We start from the raw sequence: 21,276 nt of genomic DNA, 5'->3' as shown, positions 1-21,276 counted from the left end.
CAGGGTGGCTTTGAGCTAACATCTCTGCCTCTGTCTCCCTCGTGGGACTTAAGGTATAAGCCATTACTCCCTGGCCTCCAGTGACTTAGCTCTGCACTCTGATCTTCAGGCAACCTTAATTTGTTAAAACAAGCAAAATATCACTACACTTCCGCCAGCTGCTTCCCCCTATATAATAAGCCACTTTGGCCATGCTGGTCCTTTTGGTCTTTTGGTCTCTTGGTCTCCTGTCTCTCCCCTCTTCCTTCTCCACTCTCCTCATACAGCCAGGCTCAGGGTTTTGTTCACTCTGGGACTCCTCCAGATGCCTCTGCCTCTGGCCATATTTTCCCTTTTATCTACAATAAGCCTCTTCCACCACACCTAGGGACAGTCATCTTTTTTTTATTTCTCATTCAATTATATTGGTGAAGTTAATTTTTAGAAAAACAAAACATGGGTGGTGGTGGGTGGGTGGGTGGGTGGGGGGAGGTGCATTGCCCTGGGTTTATGTGTGGAGGCCAGGAGATAACTTGGAACGGGCTCTCTAACGTGTCGATTCTGGGGACCAGACTTGGGTATCAGGCATGCGTTTTTATCTTCTTTGCTATCTCAAAGGCTCTAGTGTAGTTAAGTATTAATTATTGCCAGCCCTACCCTAAGGCCTTAGAGTAATAGGGAAGGCAGTGAGCCTGCCCTTTTGTGTGTGTGGGGGGGAGATGGGACGGGATTAGTAACGTGCTGGGCTTAGTACTTCATGTCTGCAAGACTGTAAATGTGACTATGTGGAGAGTGATCAGAAACAACAGATCTTTGGGAGGAAATCAGCCCAAGTGACTATATTCAGAGTTTTCTTTTATTGTTAATTCTGGCTATGTTTGTGTATATCTGCCCAGGCCAGAAGCTCGGATCTGCACGGATCTGGGGTTATAGGCAGTTTTGAGCTGCCTGGTTTCCGTGCTAGAACAGCCTGGGTTCTCAACAAGAACAACTAGAGGTCCTAACCCCTGCTCCTCTCTCCATAATTCAGATTTTAAAATCTTGCATGCCCCCACATCCGCCTTGGGGGTAATCTAGCCAAAATTTTCAGAGGTAGACCACTTCTCAAAAGTTCCACTCAGCTTGTAATCCAGCTGTTGGCAGACAGTTCGAGCCTTTATACAGTTGGATTTCAGCTTTATTTAAAAGGGAATCTTAAGCATTTCTAAAAGGCTAAAATCTCAGATTTTTAAAATAAATTAGAATTAAAAATATGGGACACTTCATTTGAAATAACACTACAGCCGTTCTGCAGTTCCCAGCCTTGATTCCCAAGAATCAGTGATCCTGCACTGCTGTCCTAGGGAGAAGTGGATCCTGGGTGAGGGAGGCCTGAAGCATCCACAAGAGAAGCCGAATACTTGACTACCCCTGCTCTGCCGCACCAGTCCTAGGCATTCATGAACGGGAAACAGAAGCTCCACACAAGCGCTTGCCCTTCAATGTGCCTAGAAGTGTTTAGTAATTGTACATTGGGAACGACCAAAATTCCATCATTGGCAAATGGACCGAAGTAGTTGGGGGTGCTTCCAAGCACCGAACCATCCGAAAGAAGGTCTAACGCAGTGCCACAGCAGAAGAGAGTTCCAGAGCTCCGTCCGGAAGGGCCTAGGGGAACTCTCACGCTTTAAGAGGATGTTGAGCTATGTTCAGCAAGTCCGGTTTTATCCCAAGCTTTTTCAGACCCAGGCCAGCTGGCCTTGGTGAGTTCCCGATAGAACATCCCCATTGTCTCAGTGTGTGGGTGCACCCCTCGCGGTCCTGAGTTCCTTGCTCGTGCTCCCTCTCCTGCACCTGATTTGAACCTTGAGATTTCTGTCCCGTGCTCCGATGTGGGTCTCTGAGGACTACTGAGAACTCAAGAACAATGGCAATGGGTTTTTGATCCTACTGCACGTACTGGCTTTGTGGGAGCCTAGGCAGTTTGGATGCTCACCTTACTAAACCTGGATGGAGGTGGGCGGTCCTTGGACTTCCCACAGGTCAGGGAACCCTGATTGCTCTTCGAGGGACTTGATCAGGGGAGGGGGAGGGAAACGGGAGGCGGTGGCGGGGAGGAGGCAGAAATCCTTAATGAATAAATAAATTTAAAATAAAAAAATAAATAAAAATAAATAAATAAATTGACAGACACAGATGGAAAAAAAATAAAAGGTAAACATTCCTGAACATGTAAAGCTCAAAAAAAAATTATCAATAAAATATTTGCAAACCAAAAAAAAAAAAAAGAGGATGTTGAGCTTGGATTTTCGTGTATACTTGGATGTATTCATTTGTCAAATACGCATCTCAAATTAGCAGCTCAGGCGCGTCCTGTAGGATGTAAATTACACTTCTTTTTTTTTTTTTTAAACAAACCAAAGGGAAAAAAAAGCGGAAGCAAATCTCAGCCTTGCTGGAGGTGTGGCCTGAGGGCGGTCCAGTGGACCGCGGGCTAAGGCCGGCTTTTCAGCAGTACCCGGTACTGGGCGCTTACGAGGCGAGAGCGCACTAGGGGCGCGGGCCGTCTTGGGGTTCGCGCCCCGGCTCCTCCTGTTCCTGCCGCACCCTCTTCCCGGGCGGCTAGGGGCGGGACCGGGGGCTGAGTGGCGGCGAGGCGGCGGCCGGCGGAGATGGAGGAGCCTGACGCGGCCCGCCTGCCCTCTCGCCTGGCCAGGCTGCTGTCGGCGCTCTTCTACGGGACGTGCTCCTTCCTCATCGTGTTGGTCAACAAGGCTCTGCTGACCACCTACGGGTGAGGCTGGTTATGCGGGACGCAGGGTGGCCGGGGCCTGGAACCGTTGTCTCTGGTTTGCCTTCACCAAGTCACAACACAACAAAGTCCACTTGCAGTCAGGGGCACAGCACACACCAGCTGAACTTGGAAAGCCGCCGTCGCAGGCTTTAAATAAATACACCAACTGAGAAAACTTAATTTTGAAACAGGCATTCATCAGGTAGCTCACGCTGGCCTTGCTCAAATCCTCATGGCTGAGCCTCCTTAGTGTTGGCATTACAGGTGTGAAGCAGCATAAACATGTGTATTTTGAGCAAATTATTACTTTTTAATCTTTGTGGTGTTTTTGACACAAGGTTTCGTGCATCCCGGGCTAACTTCGGGACTCCCTAGCAGCTTTCCTGTCCCCCACCTCCGCCGCATAACACCACACCTGTTTTAGACAGTGTAGGGAAGCAGCCCAAGACTTTTCTCTCTAACATCTCCAGCCAGCCTCAAGCAAAACAAACAAAACAAAAGTGTCCCACAGAGTACAGTCTGGACTTGTGATCATCCGTTTATATGGGTTGATCATCTATTCTCAAATAACCATTACATTTCTGGAGAACCAGAACAAACAGAAGTTTACAAGCTGAGTTTTGGATTAGAGTTGAGTGCACCAGCAACTCTATGCTTCTTTGAATTTATTGTAAAGACTACAATGTCCTATTTAATTCTACTGTGTGGTAGAACCCCTGAGAGAACTGTGGGCTTAAATCCAGCCCCAGGGGTGAGGGCTCTGCCCCCTGGCACTAGTCCATACTTAGCATTTTCCTTAGATGCAAAACCTAGCTGGCTGCAAACCTGGTACTGACCTCACAGGGCCTTGCCTAAGATGCCACAAGTTGGGGCTCTTTGTAAACTATAGGACTGCCTTTTTGTTTTATATCTGGGAAAACTCACACCCCCATCAGGAACACAGGCTGTAAGGACTACAGATATTGAGCGTCTGTTAGGCGCCCACGGTGGACACTGGGAAAATGGTACGGACCGTGTGAGACATCTTCAAGGGTAGAGAGTAAACGAACAGGTTCAAGAACAGATACGACATCGCCTGTGATTGGAGAGAAGTGAGAGGTCGGTGCCAGGACATCAGGCCAACCCCCGGGAGGAGCAGAATGTGAGCAGGGCTGGATGACCGAAGGGAGTGAGCAGGTGCCACGTGATAGGAGAGCTCAGTAGAGCTTTATAGGAGCAGCAGGGGTCAGAGCCTTCATTCATTCACCCAGTGACACTGTGTGCTCAGGGTGTGCCAGCCTTGGTCTCAAGCACATCGGTGAAGTTACCTATGTGAAGAGAAGAGGTAAAAACCCTTAATCTCATACCCTAGTTTGCCAATAATAAACTAGCAACATTTAAAGTGTGTGTGTGTGTGTGTAGGTCAGAAGACAACTTTCAGGAGTCAGTTTTCTTCTGCCACTGTGTGGGTCCCAGGGATGGAACTCAGCTTGTTAGGTCTGGCAGCGGTTCCTTTACCCACCAAACCATCTTGCCAGCCTAGCACTCCCATGGTGTGGCTGGCAACTACCTGTAACTTCAACTCCAGGGGGTCTGACAACTCTAGGGAGTCTGGCCTCTTCAGTGAATGATATACATTCACAAACACATAAATAAAAATAAATTAAAAAAAAAAGTGCCGGGCAGTGATGGCACACACCTTTAATCCCAGAACTCCAGAGGCAGAGGCAGGTAGATCTCTATGAGTTTGAGGCCAGCCTGGTCTACAGAGCGAGTTCCAGGACAGGCTCCAAAGCTACACAGAGAAACCCTGTCTCGAAAAACCAGCAGTAGTAGTAGTAGTAATAATAATAATAGTAATATAATAATAGTAATATAATAAATTATATAATAAATAATAAAAATCCCGCAAACCCCATGTTGTAAAAGCAGAAATGAACATACACTTAAGCCACTTAATACACATAGTGCATGGTAATAAAGGGAAGGAACTGTCAGGGTGGAGATGAGGCTGTGGCGGTGCTGGCCTAGAATACAATGTGCTGGGTTCAGTCCCTGGCACGCATAGTGGTGGACACCTGTAAAGAATCCCATTGCTTGGGAGGTGGAGGCAGCAAAATCAGAAGTTCAAGGTCATCCGACACACTGAGTTCAAGACCAGCTTGAGCTATAAGAGACCTTGTCTCGAAGTTAAAAAAAAAAAATGTAAAGGGCTTGGTGAAATGGCTCAGCAGTTAAGAACACTAGCTACTCTTGCGGAGGACCCAGTTTGGTTCCCAGCACCTACAGGTTGGCTCACAACCATCCATAACTCCGGTTCAAGGGGATGCAGTACCCTCTTCTGGCCTTATTGGGTGCATACATTTATGCAGGCGAAACACCTAAACACATAAAAGAAAATAAATATTTTAAAAAATAAGACATTGGCAGGTGGTGGCACACACTTTTGATCCCAGCACTGGGGAGGCAGAGGCAGGTGGAGCTTTGTGAGTTTTGAGGTCAGTTTGGTCTATTAGAGCGAGTTCCAGGACAGCCAGAGCTATTACACGGAGAAACCAACAAATAAATAAAACATCAAAATCTACAATTGAAAACATGAGGGTGTCATGGGCATATTTAAGAGTAATGTTGTTATGTCAGCCAAAGGCTGAGGATAAGTCTGTTTTGCGTTGGAGTTTGTGGGCTTCTGACTGGCTGTGATTTTAATGCCTCTAAGAAACACATTCTTCTTGTTTTCAGCAGGAGCCAATGAACACTGGCCACTGCTCTGAAGACAATGGGTGTCTAATCATTGAGAGATCTCAGACACTGGCCCTTTTGTTTTTAAGATTTTGAGTTCCAGACTAGGGGGTGTGTGTAGCCTAAGTAATCGACTACCACTTAAGTCTGGAGTTTCATAAGTTTCATAAGTATGACTGAGTGGTGGGAAAGATTTCTGTGACTAAAGTTCTTACCTTGGGAAAGCTAAAGCACTTATACTGTTTGTGAAGACACCCCACCCCGTTTCTGTAGTGTAATATTATACATCCGGGCTCGGTCAAAATAACATTCATTCTCTCATTTCAAGATTCCTGAAGCACACATTGTTGAGACAGGGATTGGGGTGATTTCGTTACAACGAACCATAGCAACCTGACCCCAGCAATAGCTGTTTGAGCAGACTGTATTCTGGAGGCCAGAAGGAAGAAGTTTTTTCGTTTGTTTTGTTTTTGACAGTTCTCTGACAAGACTGTAGGTGTGGAGGGAGCTCAGGGGACTTCTTCTGTTCCATTTTGAACAGATTCTTTCTGGTTGGGGTACAAGCCTTGTTGTGTGTGGTCTTAGCTTCTTGTTAGTTTAAGTTCATGCTTTTCCTGGCTACTTTATTGACACAAGTTAGAAGTGCTATCATAAACCATAATTGAGAAAATGCCTCCATAAGATTGGCCTCTAGGGTATTGGGTTACTCTTTTTTAATATGAAAAACGCTGGCTCTAGGAATTAATATAGGCATATTTTGTTAATTTTATGCTAATAAATTTTTTAAAATATTTATTTATTATGTATACAATATTCTGTCTGTGTGTATGCCTGCAGGCCAGAAGAGGGCACCATACCCCATTAGAGATGGTTGTGAGCCACCATGTGGTTGCCGGGAATTGAACTCAGGACCTTTGGAAGAGCAGGCAATGCTCTTAACCTCTGAGCCATCTCTCCAGCCCCGGTAATAAATTTTAAAAATTAAAATATAATATAGTTATTTTTAAACTGTTGAATATACATTATAAACTGTGTTTATAACTCGTGAGAGAATGACCAAGATAAGTAGACACCAGCTGCTCTCATTAAGTGACTTGTCAGGAGATTGTGGCGTAAAATGACAGACTGTGTATCAGTGTCTTTCTCACAGAGAATACAGACTGGAAATAACATTCCTTAGTAAGTGATTAAATTTACAACCCCAGTCTCGGCCCACCCATTGTGGTGGTGCCAGTTCTGGCAGGAGGTCCTGGGTGTATAAGAAACTAGGCTGAGGGGCTGGAGAGATGGCTCAGTGGTTAAGAGCATTGCCTGATCTTCCAAAGGTCCTGAGTTCAATTCCTGGCAACCACATGGTGGCTCACAACCATCTGTAATGAGGTCTGGTGCCCTCTTCTGGCCTGCAGACATACACACAGACAGAATATTGTACATAATAAATAAATATTAAAAAAATAATGTTTAAAAAAAAAAAAGAAACTAGGCTGAGCAAGCCATGGGGAACAAGTCACTAAGCAGGGTCCTTCCATGGCTTCTGCTTTACTTCCTGCCCTGACTTCAGTGTAAGATGAAATAAACCCTTCCTTCCCCAAGCTGCTTTTGCTCACGGTGTTTTATCACAGCAATAGAAACCTTAACTAAGGCAGAAATTTGTATCAGCCCATAGGGCATTGCTGTGACAAACCTGACCATGTGTTTTGGAGAGGGTTGTGGTGGCATTTGAACTTTGTGCTGGAAATTCCTTTGAGTGCTCAGAGCTCAGTAGGCTGTTCTGTGGAAGCTTGGAGGATAAGACGTTGGGAACAATGCAGGCCATGGGTGTCTAGTTTGTGAAGTTTCAGGGAGAAGCAAAGACTCTGTCAGGGCTGTTTATGTGATATTTTTAATTAAGAATCTGTGTTTTTCTGATCAGCTCTAGCTGACCAGAGAATCAGCTGTGGTTCACAACAGACCGCACCCGCTAGCTTGAAATCTTGCTCTGCTGGGACAGTCAGTACTGGCCATCTGGGGCTGGAGAATCAGCTATGATTAAGAAGAGACCAGCATCACTGAAGAAAAATCTGGGAAGTATTTCCTTAAGGCCAGCATGCAGAAGCTGTGGTCCAGAGGGGCCCAAGATTGTACCTTGGGTTAGCAGATGAACTTGTGTGAGAGTTTCCCAGGTTTGTGGTGAGCATCTGTGGCTTGGCACTTAGAGAAGCCAGGGCAATTCTACTGCTAGATTTACCTGGCAGGAAAGGGATTCTGTGAGCATGTGAACTCAGTGGCTTTCAAGGGCTAGAACAAAAGGAGGCCCATGAAGGAGTTTGTGTTTTAATAGTCTGGTCAACTGGCCACAGTTGTGATCATAAGGGTTGTACAAGCAGACAACTTTTGTGTTTCCCATGAATACTCTTCTCTAGGACATGAAAATTTACTAATGACATCTTATTAAAACATATTGAATCCTAAAGCTGGGTACATCTGTGATATCAGCACTCAGGAGGTGAGGCAGGACGGTCGCTAAGTTTGAGAACCATCTGAACTATATAGGGTGCCCTTGTCTTAAAAAAAATCAAATTTGTTTTATCCAGTTCAACAAATATTTGTTGAGAACTTGCTGTGTGTATTTGCTTTATGATTCACCAGAGAGTATCTTCAATCAATCTCCACCCTCTCAGACAGGATCTCATTGGAGCTGGCTGATTGGCTATTGTTGCTGACCAGCAAGTTCCAGGAATCCTGTCTCTGCCTCAGTGCTGAGATTACAGGCATGGGTGCATAAGAATTGGGGGCATCTTATTTAACTTTTTGAGGGTTACCTGTTTATCTGCCTGCCTACTTTGTCTAAAGGTTTTTTTTTTTTTTGGTCTGGCTCCAAATATGTGTCTATGTATGTGTCTGTGTACATGTGCTATGACTTTGGAGATGGGGTGATAGGAGCCGGTGAGCTGCCCACATGGGTGTTGGGAACTGAACTTGGGTCCCTGAGAAGGGCAGAAAGAGCTTTTAACCACTGAGCCATGTCTTTAGTCCCTTGTTTTTCTTTCTTCAGAGAAGGGGCTCACTTACTTGTTCAGGCTGGCCTTGAACTTGAGATACTTTTACCTAACCTTGCAGTTAGCCAGGTAACAGCCTGCCTGCACCAACAGACTTGATTCTTCTTTGACTTTTAACTTTGGTTTAGTTTTCTATGTAGAGGCGTCTTAGTCAGTGTTCCATTGCTGTAAAATGGCAACTCTGTTTACAAAGGAAAGAATTTAATTGGAGCTTGCTTCCAGTGTCGGAAGTTTAGTCCATTATCATCATGGTGGGGAACATGGCAGCACACAGGTAAACATGGTGTTGGAGAGATAACTGAGAGTTTTACATCCTGAACCATAGGCAGAGAGAGACAGAGATTGGGCCTGGCATGGACTTTTGAACCCTCAAAGCCCACCTAGTGACACACTTTCTCCAACAAGGCCACACCCCCTAATCCTTCTAATTCTTTCAAAAAGTGCCACTCCCTGGTGACCAAGCATTCAAATATATGAACCTGTGGGGCCATCCTCATTCAAACTACCACACGGGGTCTTCTTGTATATGGCATTTTAAATATTATTTTATTAACTTTATTTATTGTATTACTCTATTTCTTTCCAGTATGCACAATTATGACTAGTTTACCTTCACAGAACAAAGGAAAGCTGGCAAGTTTAGCAACCATCATTTTTTGTTGTTTTTCTGTTTTTTGAGAGAGGGTTTCTCTGTGTAGTGTTGGAACTCGCTCTGTAGCCCAGGCTGGCCTTGAACTCATAGAGATCCACCTGCTTCTGCCTCCTGAGTGCTGGTATTAAAGGTGTGCTCCACCACCCAGCAGCAACCATTAGTTTTTAAAAAAAAAATGAAAAAGAAACGGACACAAATTTTTGAAGTTTCCATTGTCTAATGCCTATAACAGCTCTTTATGTCATTATGGTCTTCAACCTTTTTTTATGTTGCTAAACTGATTCATTATTTTATATTTCTTGCAGTTTTCCCTCACCAATTGTTCTTGGAATTGGGCAGGTAAGTTGAAAAAAAAAAACCAGTCTTAACTCGCCATTGGTGTTCAGGCTGGCCTTGAACTCACAGAGATCCACCTGCCTCAGCCTCCTAAGTGCTTGGATTAAAGATGTGCTCCACACCCACAAGGCTATTTACTTATTTTTGAGACAAGATCTTACAGTGTATCCCTGGCTGGTCTTGCACTCTTAGAGATCAGCCTGCCTTTGACTCCAGAGTGCTGGGATTAAATCTCCGCCGGGCTGAGATTTATTTTATTTTTAACTATGAATGTTTGTGTGTGTTCATGTGTGGGTATATAAGTGTGAACACAAGAACTCAATGGCCAGAGGTCATAGTTTCCCCTAGAGTTAGAATTCCAGGGAGTTGTGAGTTTCCTGAAGTGAGGACGTGGGTGCTGAGCACTAAACTCAGGTCCCCCAGAAGAGCAGCAGGTGCTGCTCCATCTTTCCAGGCCCTGAGAGGAAAAAAATCTTAATTCTGGACTTCTCGAAAATACACTCTGACTTTTCTTAGGACATTTTTATTAACTTGTATTTATTGTACAAAATAATGAGTCTCATGATATTTTCAGTGTGTATAATGCCTTTTAATCATATTCACCTCCAATACACCCTCTCTCAACTTCTTTCAAAAAGTTTCGGTCTATTTTCATTATCTTTCGATGGGTGCAAGGAGTCGGTACCTTCTCACACCCTTTTGAGACAGGGTCTCTCTATGTAGCTGTTGTTGTCCTGGAATTCCAGCCTCAAACGCACAGAAATCTGCCTGCCTCTCCTTCCTGGGATGAAATGTGAGTGTCACCATGCCTGCCTAGGAGTTTTTCCTTTTTAAAAATTGTTTCCTCTTGCTGGCCTTTAAGGGAAGTTAACAGACCATACACTCCGTTTGTGGAAGTGTGGTCCAGGGTCATCTGGTCAGTCTGGTTACTCTCAGAGGCAATCCTTTGTTTACTCCATGGCTGTTTCTAGAGCCCCCGAGACAATGTATCCAGGTAAGTCCACTCAATGATACATTTTACCTGTTCTGATTCGAACAGCTTCTCATCCATGGTGAGAATCTTAGCTTCCACGAGATCCCTCCCTTCAGCCTGAAAAGTAGATTTTTGGGTTCTGTTTCTGATAAATATGCTTTGATTACACCATTGTATCAGTAAACCTCACACTGTCTTTCCAGATAGTATTTTGCTGTTTCTTTCTCTTCTAGATGGCCACCACCATAATGATACTGTATGTATCCAAGCTAAATAAAATAATCCACTTCCCTGATTTTGACAAGAAAATTCCCGGAAAGGTATGTTTGAAAGATAAAAAACAAACAAACTAAAAAATGAAAAGCAAGCAAGCAAACACACAAAAGATCCAATTGGATTAAAGTAGGGATCCATTTCATACACTGTGGATCTTCCTTTCCCCTTACACTCAGTAGAAAGTTGGTTTTCTTTATTTTTCTTCTTTGGAATTGGCTCTTATGTATCTTTCCAGGTCAGATTTGAACTAGAAATCCTTTTCTTAAGCCTCATCAGTGCTGGAAGAAAAATTTGTTATTTTTTACTTTTTGGTTTTTGAGCCTGAGTTTCTCTGTGTAGCCCTGCTGTCCTGGAACTTGCTCTGTAGACCAGGCTGGCCTTGAACTCACAGATCTGCCTGCCTCTGCCTCCCGAGTGCTGGACTAAAAGTGTGTTCCATTACCACCTGTATGAGAAAGTTTTTAATAAATATTTTATACATAAATATCTATTTGTATAACTCAATGAAGATGCAGACAGGCTGAGCTGGGCTTGTGAGATCTGTAAGTGTGTAAAGTGCTTGCTGAGGAAGTGTGAGACCTGAGCTTGGATCCCTTGCACCTGTGTAAAGCCTTACCTCAGCACGGCTGCATCGAGGTAGGAGGCAGAGAAAAATGTGAACGTAGGTGTTTAACAACACAAATGCTCTTAGTTTTTAAAGCCTGTGTTTTGCGAACTCTTTGGCTAAGGGCCGGACTCACTGTTTATTGTACCGTGAAAGAAGCCCTGTGTGACACACAAATGAGTCAGTGCGGTCATATTATGATAAAGCTTTATATAAATAAGCATGGGCCAGATTTGCCCTGGGTCCTAGCTTACTGACTTACGTTTTCAGATTTTATTTTTAGGTTTTTTTTGTTTGTTTGTTTGTTGTTTTTTGACAGAGTTTACTGTGTAACAAAGCTCTGATTTGATTTGTAGACCAGGCTGGCCTTGCACTCACCTGTCTCTGCCACCCGAGTGCTGGACTAATGGTGTTTGACAGCACTCCCGGCTTGCATTTTCACCCTAACCTGATATAAGCTAGAGTTAAGAATACAGTTTGATACATTGAATAAATGTACAAGTACACACGGAAGCCGCATTGAAGGATCTGTCTTCCTACTGGGAATATGGAGTGGAAGTAATTTTTAACAACTGGCTGCAGGGGGCCAGGCTTGAGACAGACATTAAATTCTTAGAGTAACCCTTTGATGGATGATATGAAGTAGCTAATGGTAGTGTTTGGATTAACAGGTTTAACTGGTGTTTCTTAAGAAACCCTTGAATAGCTTCTTCATATATATTTACAGTTGATAATCATAGGATATTAGGTCAGATACTAATATATCTATTATAAAGATATATTATATTAAATATATATTAAAGGTAGATGGCTTTCAAAGGGACTAAATATAGCCCAAGATAATTTGTCTCTTGCATTTTAATTCTCCATAACCTTGAAGTTTCCCTATTAGTCCTTCTAGAATCTTCCATACAAGTGAAGTTTCTCCTGTCTTCCTCTCCCACCTTCCTCCGTCTCCATCTCCCTACCTTCCCCAACCCTTTTGGGAACTTCAGTCCACAGTGTGTACAATAAGGAGCGTTAATGATGCTTTATTAGACATGTTTTTTTTTGTCTTTTTTTGTATGTAGGTTCAAGTTATCCAATCAAAATTACTCCCCGAGAAGCTAATTTTCATGTCTTTTACCTTCTTTGCTGTGTAGCTCATGTTGATAAAAATGGCATCTTTGGTCTCAAAGTAAGGGCTTAAATATTTCATCATGAAGCAGGGCTCTGTGGGTTTTTGGGGGCCGTGCCATTTACTCTTTGCTGTATAATGTAATGGCTCAAAACGGTAATCTTTTTATTGTCTATCATACTGACTGAGGAGTCTTCGCAAGGCTTGGCCAAGCAGTTTTGACTTAAGGCCCTCCTTTCCTTGCGGACACAAGGAGAACTGTGTTAATTATGAGCGTGGTTAGCGCAGGTGGGAGGTGGCCACCCATCTGTCTCTTGCTGTCTAAGAACTCTACATACATACATAAATACATACATACATACACACACACACATAAGGAAAGCATGCAAATGAAGTTCTAACGGCATCTTTTCCCTTTTATGAAGCTCTTTCCTCTGCCTCTTCTCTACGTTGGAAACCATATCAGTGGCCTATCAAGCACCAGTAAATTAAGGTACAGTTCAAGATGACAGTGGGGAGGGGTATCCATCACCTCTGGTGGTGCAAACGCTGAGTTTGGTTTTCTAGATTTTGCTTGGGGTGATGTTCTAGTCTGCTCTCTGTTTCTGTGATAAATGCTATGGCTCAAACTACTGTGGGCAGGAAAGGGTTTATTTTAGCTTCCAGGTTACCTTCGGTTGGGGGAAGGCAGGGCAGGAACTGGAGCAGAGACCACAGGGTAGTGCTGCTTCCTCGTACACTTCCCCACTTCCTCCGGCTTGCTCTCTGCCCAGAGTGGACTGGGTCCTACATCCATTAACAATCATGAAAATGCCACACAGCCATCCCCACAAGGCCTTCTGATGGAGGCAGTTTTTCACTCACAGTGCCTCTTCCCAGGTAGGTCGGTTTGAATCACAGGTATCACGTGGGAAACATTAGTATTTAACAATTTGAGAAAGTATAGCTTTGAGTTTAATTAGAAACGTCTTTAGGAAAGTTTAAAAAGCTTATGCTTTTCTTGATGGTCATGTCTCAACATAAGTATGAGGTCTGTGTTTGTCAGATAGAGAAAAGGTGATCACCTGGGGTGGATTTGTTTATACGCATATGACCATGGTAACTTTTCATCGTAGTTGTATAGAAACAGGAATATCCTGTCAGACTTGGCACAGATCACGTTTGGGGTAAGGAAAAAATGAATGTCAGACAATAGGTTTAAGTATGGACTACAGTTGACATGTTTGCATCTTTGTTTATTTCACCATGCTTTGATTAATCTTATTAAAAGCTACTGTAGAAAATGAAAATCATTTATAGAAAGGTCACACTATCAAACTACTAACCAGAAACTGTGATCTGAAATCTACAGAAACAAGACTCGTGTGCAAGCTGATCGATGGTGTGTGTGTGCATGTGTGTGCAGGGGTGGGTGGGAATTGTGAGGAGGGTTGATCATCAGCCCGACTAACGTAAGCTACAAGCCTTGGGCACTGTCTAGGTTAAGACAGTCTGAGAGCGGCTGGGGAATAGTTTTGGTTAGGTTGCCCTTCCCTGGTCTGGGGTCCTAGACGCTGTGCCTGGGGAAGCCGAGGTGAGTACCAGCCTACCTTGTTCTGCTGCCTGATTATCATACGATCTGCCACTTTCTTCCCATCATGATGGACTGTGCTCTTGAACTGTGAGCCAGAAGCAAACCCTCCTTCCTTAAGTTGCTTTTGTAAAGGTCTTTTTCGCAGCAGCAGGGAAAGAACTCTTCACGGGAGAGATGTGTTTTCCTCTATCACTCTTTGTCTTATTTTTGGAGATAGGGTCTTTCCCTGAGTCTAGAGGTCACTGATTGGCCAGACCAGCTGGTGAGCAAGTCCCAGGGATCCTCCTGTCTCTGTCCCTAGTGCTGTGTTTATAGATGTCCATACCTGCGCATGCTAGAGAACCAGACGAGGTGGGGGGGCTCATGTTTTTATGGCAGACAGTGTACTTTGAAACACCAAAATTTTAAAGTCTTTCTAATTTAGATAAAGTATATATAATACAAAGTTTATCTCTGTATCTGTTTTAAATGTACAATTCAAGTTCATTAATTATATTTACATGTGTGTGTAATCCCAGTATTTGGGAGGCTGAAGCACTGTAGCAGCGTAAATGAATACAGACAGATTGTAAAAAATATACACAGCTTTAATGGGGAAAATAGACTTACAGTACCACGGTTCCCACAGAGAACAGGAAGCAGAAGGGAAGGGTGGGCGCACACCCGGCAGATTTATAGGTAAACATTAGCCCGAGGCGAACCCGCCCCCAATGGGCTGGGCTTAACCCTACAAAGCATGATTGCTGAGCCTTCCAGGCCAGACTTGCTACATAATGATTTTGAGGCTAGACTCTATCTCTAAAAAAGTATATGCACAGTGTAACCACCACCATTATTTATTTCAGAACCCTTTTCATCATCCCAAACAGAAACTCTGAGTCCACTAAACAATAATCCTCTTAGTTAGTCTCAATTTCTCAGTCTCTTGATGTGGGAATTCCCCTCTGTATGCTGTGAATATGTTTTACTACCATTGATTAATATACAAAGCTACTTTGGCCTATAGCAAGGCAGAAAATAGCCAAGCTGGAAAAGATATATATGCAGAGAGAGAGAGACAGACAGACAGAGAGAGACAGAGAGAGAGAGAGAGAGAGAGAGAGAGAGAGAGAGAGAGAATACAGAGTTAGAGAGACGCCATGTAGCTGCCAGAGGAGACAGATGCCAGAGAATCTTACTGGTAAACCACGAGTCTTGTGGTAAAATACAAAATAATAAAAATGGGTTAATTTAAGATGTAAGAGCTAGCTAGAAATACGCTTAAGCTATTGGCCAAACAGTGTTGTAATTAATACAGTTTCTGTGTGATTTTTAGGGTCTGGGAAGCTGGGAACGAACAAGCAGTCTCCACCCACAGTCTCTGGATCTCTTTCTTTCTCTTTCCCTCTCCGTCCCTCCTCCCCTCCCTCTCCCTCTCTTATGTGTTGCGTGCATGTGAGTTTGCATGTGGTATGTGTGCCCACGAGGAGGCTAGAGGGGGATGTTGGGTTTTCTCTGTTACTCTCCATCTTATTCCCTTGAGACAGGGTCTCTCAATGAATTGGAAGTTCACCTTGTTGGTGAGGCTAGTTGACTAGCAGGCTTCTGGCATCTACTGGTCTCTTCCTCCCAATACCAAGGTTACAGGCATATACGAACATGCTTAACTTCATATGTAGATGCTGGGGATTTGAACTCAGGTCCTCATGATAGTACAGCAAGGGCTCTCTTGCCCACTGAGCGATCTCCTTAGCCCCCAGCTACTGGTAATCTCTGCTTTATGTTCTGCACCTGTAGCTTTGCCTTCTCTGGGTAGATACAAACAATTGTCCAGTTTTGGGGGGTGAGGATCTGGATTATTTCCATAGCATGGTGTCTTCAGAGTTCATCCATGGTAGAGTGCCTCTGACTTCCATTTCTTTTAAGAGTTGAATTATAATCCATTTATATGTGCATCCTGCTGATAAACATAAAACATCAAAGTTTTAAATTTTAATTATTTCTACTTTAGATATTGTTTCTATATTGTTTTTATTTTTGTAGTTCTGGGGATTGAACTCCTGGCGTTGCATATGCTACAGAGGTGCTCTACCACTGAGCTACATTCCTGTGCATCCTTTCTTTTGCTGACTATGTTGTTGGTATTGTATCTGAGAAGGCTTGCTTGATCCAGGATCGTGAGCATTCTCTCTTATACAGCTTTAGTTCCTGCACTTAAGTCCTTGTTATATTTCATGTCAGATAATAAATATATAAGGTCGATGTCCTTTATGTGTGTGTGTATGTGTGTGTGTATGTGTGTGTGTAGTGTGATGTGTGTAGGAATTCAGTTTCATTCTTTCATGGGAGTTATAGATGTCCTAGCACCGTCCTTTGGAAAGTTATATCTTTCTTCCATTGTGTTATCTTACAACCCTTGGTAAAATCAATCTATTGATCTGGGAGAGGTGTTGCATGCCTGTAATTGTACTATTTAGGAGGCAGAGGCAGGAGACCACAAGTTCTGTGCCAGCCTGGACTGCATTTGTCTGCTTCACATGTCTAGAGTGGGCAAGTTTACAAAGATGGGGCACAGGATAGATAACCAGTAGCTTGGAGCTAAGGGATAAGGAATTACTGTTGAGCAGGTTCTAAGACCCTGCTCTGGGGAATGGAGCTTCGGAAATCGATTATAGGGATGAGTATGCAACAAAGACAATAAAAAGAAACAAGATAATTGCAAGCCTTTATTTTCTGTCCTTCAATTCTATTCCATTAATTACATATATATTATTAAATCAGTAATAGGTAGTCTTGGTTTCTGTAGCTTGTAGTAAATCTTGAAGTTGGGAAATGTGAGTGCACCTACTTTGCTAACTTTATTTTTAAAACATTCAGAAATCTCTCTCTCTCTCTCTCTCTCTCTCTCTCTCTCTCTCTGTCTCTCTCTCTCTCTGCACATGGAGGTTGAAAGACAACTTTTAGGAACTGGTCCTCTTCTTCGGCTAATCTGTATCATGAGATTAAACTCAGGTTATTAGGCTTAGCAGAGGGTGTCTTTACCAGCCAAGCTGTCCCACCAGCACCCAACTTGGTTATCTTTTAAAATATATATTTTAAAATAATTGATTTTATTTTTAATTATGTGTGTACGTGTGTGTGTGCATGAGTTTGTGCGTGTGAGTGCAAGTGCCCATGAAGAACAAAAGAGAGTGTCAGATCCGCTGGAACTGAAGTTATAGGTGGTTGTGAGCCTCCATGTGGGTGTTGGGAACTGAAATTGTGTCTCTGCAAGAGCAGCGAGTGCTCTTAACCACTGAGCCATCTCTCTAGCCCCTTGACTTTGTTATCCTTCAACATGGTTTGGCTCTCTGAGGCCCTTGAATTTCTATATTTATTTTGGAATTAACTTGCCAGTTTCTGTAGGAAAAAGAAAGCCAGATAAGATTTGACAGATTTTGTGTTGAATCAGTTTGCCAAAGTGGCAGGAAATTATTCAATCCCTGTTTTATGACTTAATATGATTTGTTAATGGTAAATATTACAATGAATGTTAACTCATTATATTTAATTTGGAAAATGACCTTAATTAAAAACGTTTACCATGTTTAAAACAAAAATAGCAGCTGACACTATGTGCCTGACGTTAGGGTTGGATCTTTTCTGACAGCTTGCCAATGTTCACTGTGCTCAGGAAATTCACAATTCCACTGACTTTACTTCTGGAAGCCGTCATCCTCGGGTGAGTCTGCTTTTCCTTCAATCCTTCATTATGTTTCCGACATACTGTGTTTATTCGTGTGAGTGGGTAGTATGTTCACATATATGACGTGGGAGTGCGAGGCTATGTGTGTGCATGTGGAAGACATGTGTTGATGTCCTGTATTTTTCTTTTTCTTTTTAAGAATTTATTTATTTACTATGTATACAGTATTGTATCTGCCTGCACAACAGAAGAGGGCACCAGGTCTCATTACAGAGGGTTGTGAGCCACCATGTAGTTGCTGGGAATTGAACTCAGGACCTTTGGAAGGGCAGTCAGTGCTCTTAACCACTGAGTCATCTCTCCAGCCCTGACCTGTATTTTTCTCTATTGTTCTCTGCTATTGTTTGAGACAGGGTCTCTCACTGGCCTTGGAGTTCACCTACTGACTAGGTGGGCTGGCCAGCAAGCTCCCGGATCTGTCTCTGCCACCTAGGCTTGTGCTATTCTGCCTAGATTTTCATGAGTCCTGGACCTCTGAATTCAGATTGTCAGGCTTGATGCTTGTTTGACAAAACTTTACCCACTGAGTCGTCTCCCCAGTCCCTCTCACCTTGGGGTCCTCTTTCTGAGTAACTGATTAGAATTACTGCTTGCAGCAGCTTAAGGAACTATTATTTGTTCATTTAAAAGGAGTCAGCTGTACCCACAATTCCCTAAAATATTAACGAGGGCTATTTAAATGTTTGTTTTTGCAGCAGACTAATAGCATGCTTGTAGTAGAGAGTTATAATAGAATTAGCAACCACGCTTAAGCAGATATGAACCTGTGTGCTGAACTGGAGAGGACGAAAAGAGACAAAGAACTGCCCACAGACAGGAAGGGCAGGCAGGAGAGCAAGGGACAGGGTTCTGATGCTCCACGACATGAGGTCAGAATAAATTAACTTTACAAATGTTGATATAGAGCTTTCTCACGAGGATACCCAGGCTGACCCATGCAAACTTTGATTTTGCAGTAAAGACTGTATGGCAGTGAAGTTTAGTTACAATGTTGGGAGCCTTGCTATGGACCTAATCTTTGAATGTGCCGTAGATGCTCCTGCAAACTAAATGCACAGCAGCCCCTCTTCTTTATTTCACCCCAGCATCCTTCCAGGGAGAAGAGAAAAAATCACATGATTAGGTTAAGGAAACAGCTTAAGAAATAACTAAATTTGGCCTGACTTACACTTCTAGCACCTTCTCTGTATAAAGATGTTAAGTTTTAGCCACAAAGTCACTAAATTTGTTTTCAGGTTGGTTTTTGTTTGTTTGTTTGTTTTCTGTTTTTTTAAACATAAAATCCATATTTTAATTCTTTCTCCCCACCCCCTTTCTTCTTTCTTGACTACAGGAAACAGTATTCCTTGAACATCATCCTCAGCGTTTTGGCTATTGTACTTGGGGCTTTCATAGCAGCCGGGTGAGACTTGGCATTCCCTGCCGCTCGGTGGCTTCTCTGTGTCTTTGACAGTAGGCAGCGCTGTCCGAGAGATTTTCCTTTTCCATCTGACTGCGGCTGGGTTGGGCAGCTAAGAGACAAATCTGTTGAGTTAGTGGCATCCCCATGTGTCCCTCATCAGAAAGTAGGTCCCACATTGTCAGGAAATGCTTCTGAGAACTCGTGCAGGCATGTCTACCCATGGGGGTACGGCCCAATACAACTTAAACTATTATGAGACTTTTTTGGTGATTTTTTCCCCTTGTAACTCACTTGTGTGAGTCTTGAGTGTAAATTCTGTAAATGACAATGTCCTGTCCTAAGCATCACTGGGTATTAACGCAGCTACACTTGACAAAGGGGAGTTTACTTCTGTCATTGAATGCCCTTCAAGTTTTATTTGAAGTGTTCTTAGGCATTTGCTTTAAAATAACAGATTTGGGCTTGGGGTGTTACTCAGTGGTAGAATGTGTACTTAGTGTATACTAGGGCCCATGTTCACTCCACAGTGCCCAACACACACACACACACACACACACACACACACACACACACGCCCAAAACAAGCCAACAGGTTTATAAACCCAATTATTGCTGTTTTATTGTTCTGTGATGACTGACAGACTGTGGTCATTACATATGCTGATATATTTCAGAACAGGTCAATGCTAATTAGCTCAGATTTCCTACCTGACCTAATTCATCATTCAATGTAGAGACGGAGCAGGAGGAGATGACTCTGTCTGTCCTTCTAGGCGTGTAATCCCACACCATGTTAAAAAAAAAGAAGCCGGAAGTGGTAACACACACCTGTATCCCAGTACTGACCTGTAGAGACAGGCAGTCTCTGAGACTCACTTGGCCAGCTAATGTATCCAAAATCGCGAGTATAAGGTTCAGTGAAGGGACCCTGTGTCAAAAACTGAGGTGGAAAGTGACCAAGGAAGACATGTGAGTGACATCAGCCTCCGGCCTCCACACACAGCAGTGTACATACGTGCATGTGTGTCAGCACACACTTGTGTGCATGTACATTCTTAAGTCTTTGGTGAGGAGTGGCCAGCGTAGAACCTGAATGAGTCCAGCTGATTTTGAACACATTGATAATTGTTTCTAATATCATCTTACTTTTGCCCAAGCGGCAGCTTGGAGCAGCAATCCTGACTTTCCCTTCCTCAGGCACTCACCAGATGGATGCCTTCCTGAGGAGCGACATCCAGGGCCCTGAGCCACAGGACACCTGTGACACCAACTTCTGCCCTCCTAGTGAAGTTTCCTCTGCCCCCCACACCAGCTTTGCCCGTTTTTGTGCTCCAGAAAGAGTACTCCATAGGATGCAGTGGCAGGTCAAGCACTTAACAGTTTAATTAGAGCAAGTGAGAAATCAGGCTGTACTCCTCCTAGCAGATCGATGGCTTCTCCTTGTACTTCCCATGTGTCTACTCCAGGGTGAGCCTTTCCAAGAAGGGGCATGCTTTTCTCAGAAGCCCAACTTATCCAGAATTCAGTCTGTTACAAGTAGATGTATAAAATGCAAAAGTAGAGAAAGATAGCCCGTTGGCCAAGTGGACCCAGGTTCAGATCCCAGCACCTACATGGTGGCGGGCAACTATCCATAACTCCAGTTCCAGGGGATCTGATGCCCTCTCTTTGGGTACCAGGGACACACATGGTACACATACATGCATGCAAACAAAATACTCATATAAAAATGTTTAATACAGAAAGTTGCAAGAGTATATATGGGGTTTCTCACCCCCAAAGGTGAAAAGTTTACTGGAGGAAAGGGTACCAGCACTCTGCATGCTTCTTGGTGAGGAAGTGGTGAGGAAGTTCCCGAAATAACTTCTACTTGACCAAGCTCGTTTGCTTGCTACCGCCCATTGTCATTTATATCCTGCTTTGGGGACCGTAGCTATCTGTCTGGGGTTGGCCATTACCAGTATCTTCATGTTGTAACCATCAGCCAACCATCACTGTTATCTTCCATCCTGTTTCAGGTCCCCGAGCAGACCCAACTATTGTTCCATGTGTCCTGTTTTTGGTGCCTGTTGATCAATCCTTTCCAGCACAACTTCCTGTCTACTGAAGCT

At 43.5% G+C, this 21,276-nt stretch overlaps 1 protein-coding gene across 2 annotated transcripts in view; it reads left to right on the top strand.

The window, feature by feature from the left end:
- Positions 1-2,523: 2,523 nt before the first annotated feature.
- The window catches only part of LOC121443368 (UDP-N-acetylglucosamine/UDP-glucose/GDP-mannose transporter), a 33,084-nt gene continuing 14,331 nt past the window's right edge, over positions 2,524-21,276 (top strand). The window contains exons 1-6 of one of the 2 annotated variants that reach the window (XM_041645111.1): positions 2,524-2,752; positions 9,466-9,499; positions 10,703-10,789; positions 12,892-12,959; positions 17,668-17,739; positions 19,097-19,165. In XM_041645111.1, coding sequence (XP_041501045.1) covers positions 2,631-2,752; positions 9,466-9,499; positions 10,703-10,789; positions 12,892-12,959; positions 17,668-17,739; positions 19,097-19,165 — 452 coding nt within the window. In that variant the 5' untranslated portion in view covers positions 2,524-2,630. Of the gene's footprint in view, positions 2,753-6,382; positions 6,435-9,465; positions 9,500-10,702; positions 10,790-12,891; positions 12,960-17,667; positions 17,740-19,096; positions 19,166-21,276 lie in introns of those variants that run through there. The other variant, XM_041645112.1, reaches the window with a different exon arrangement.

Source organism: Microtus oregoni, unplaced genomic scaffold (assembly GCF_018167655.1).
Source record: "Microtus oregoni isolate MIOR12 unplaced genomic scaffold, Mior012 000105F_ref0000443, whole genome shotgun sequence".
Taxonomy (NCBI): domain Eukaryota; kingdom Metazoa; phylum Chordata; class Mammalia; order Rodentia; family Cricetidae; genus Microtus; species Microtus oregoni.
Note: the sequence above shows the minus strand (reverse complement) of the source record. Positions and strands in the feature narration are given on the sequence as shown.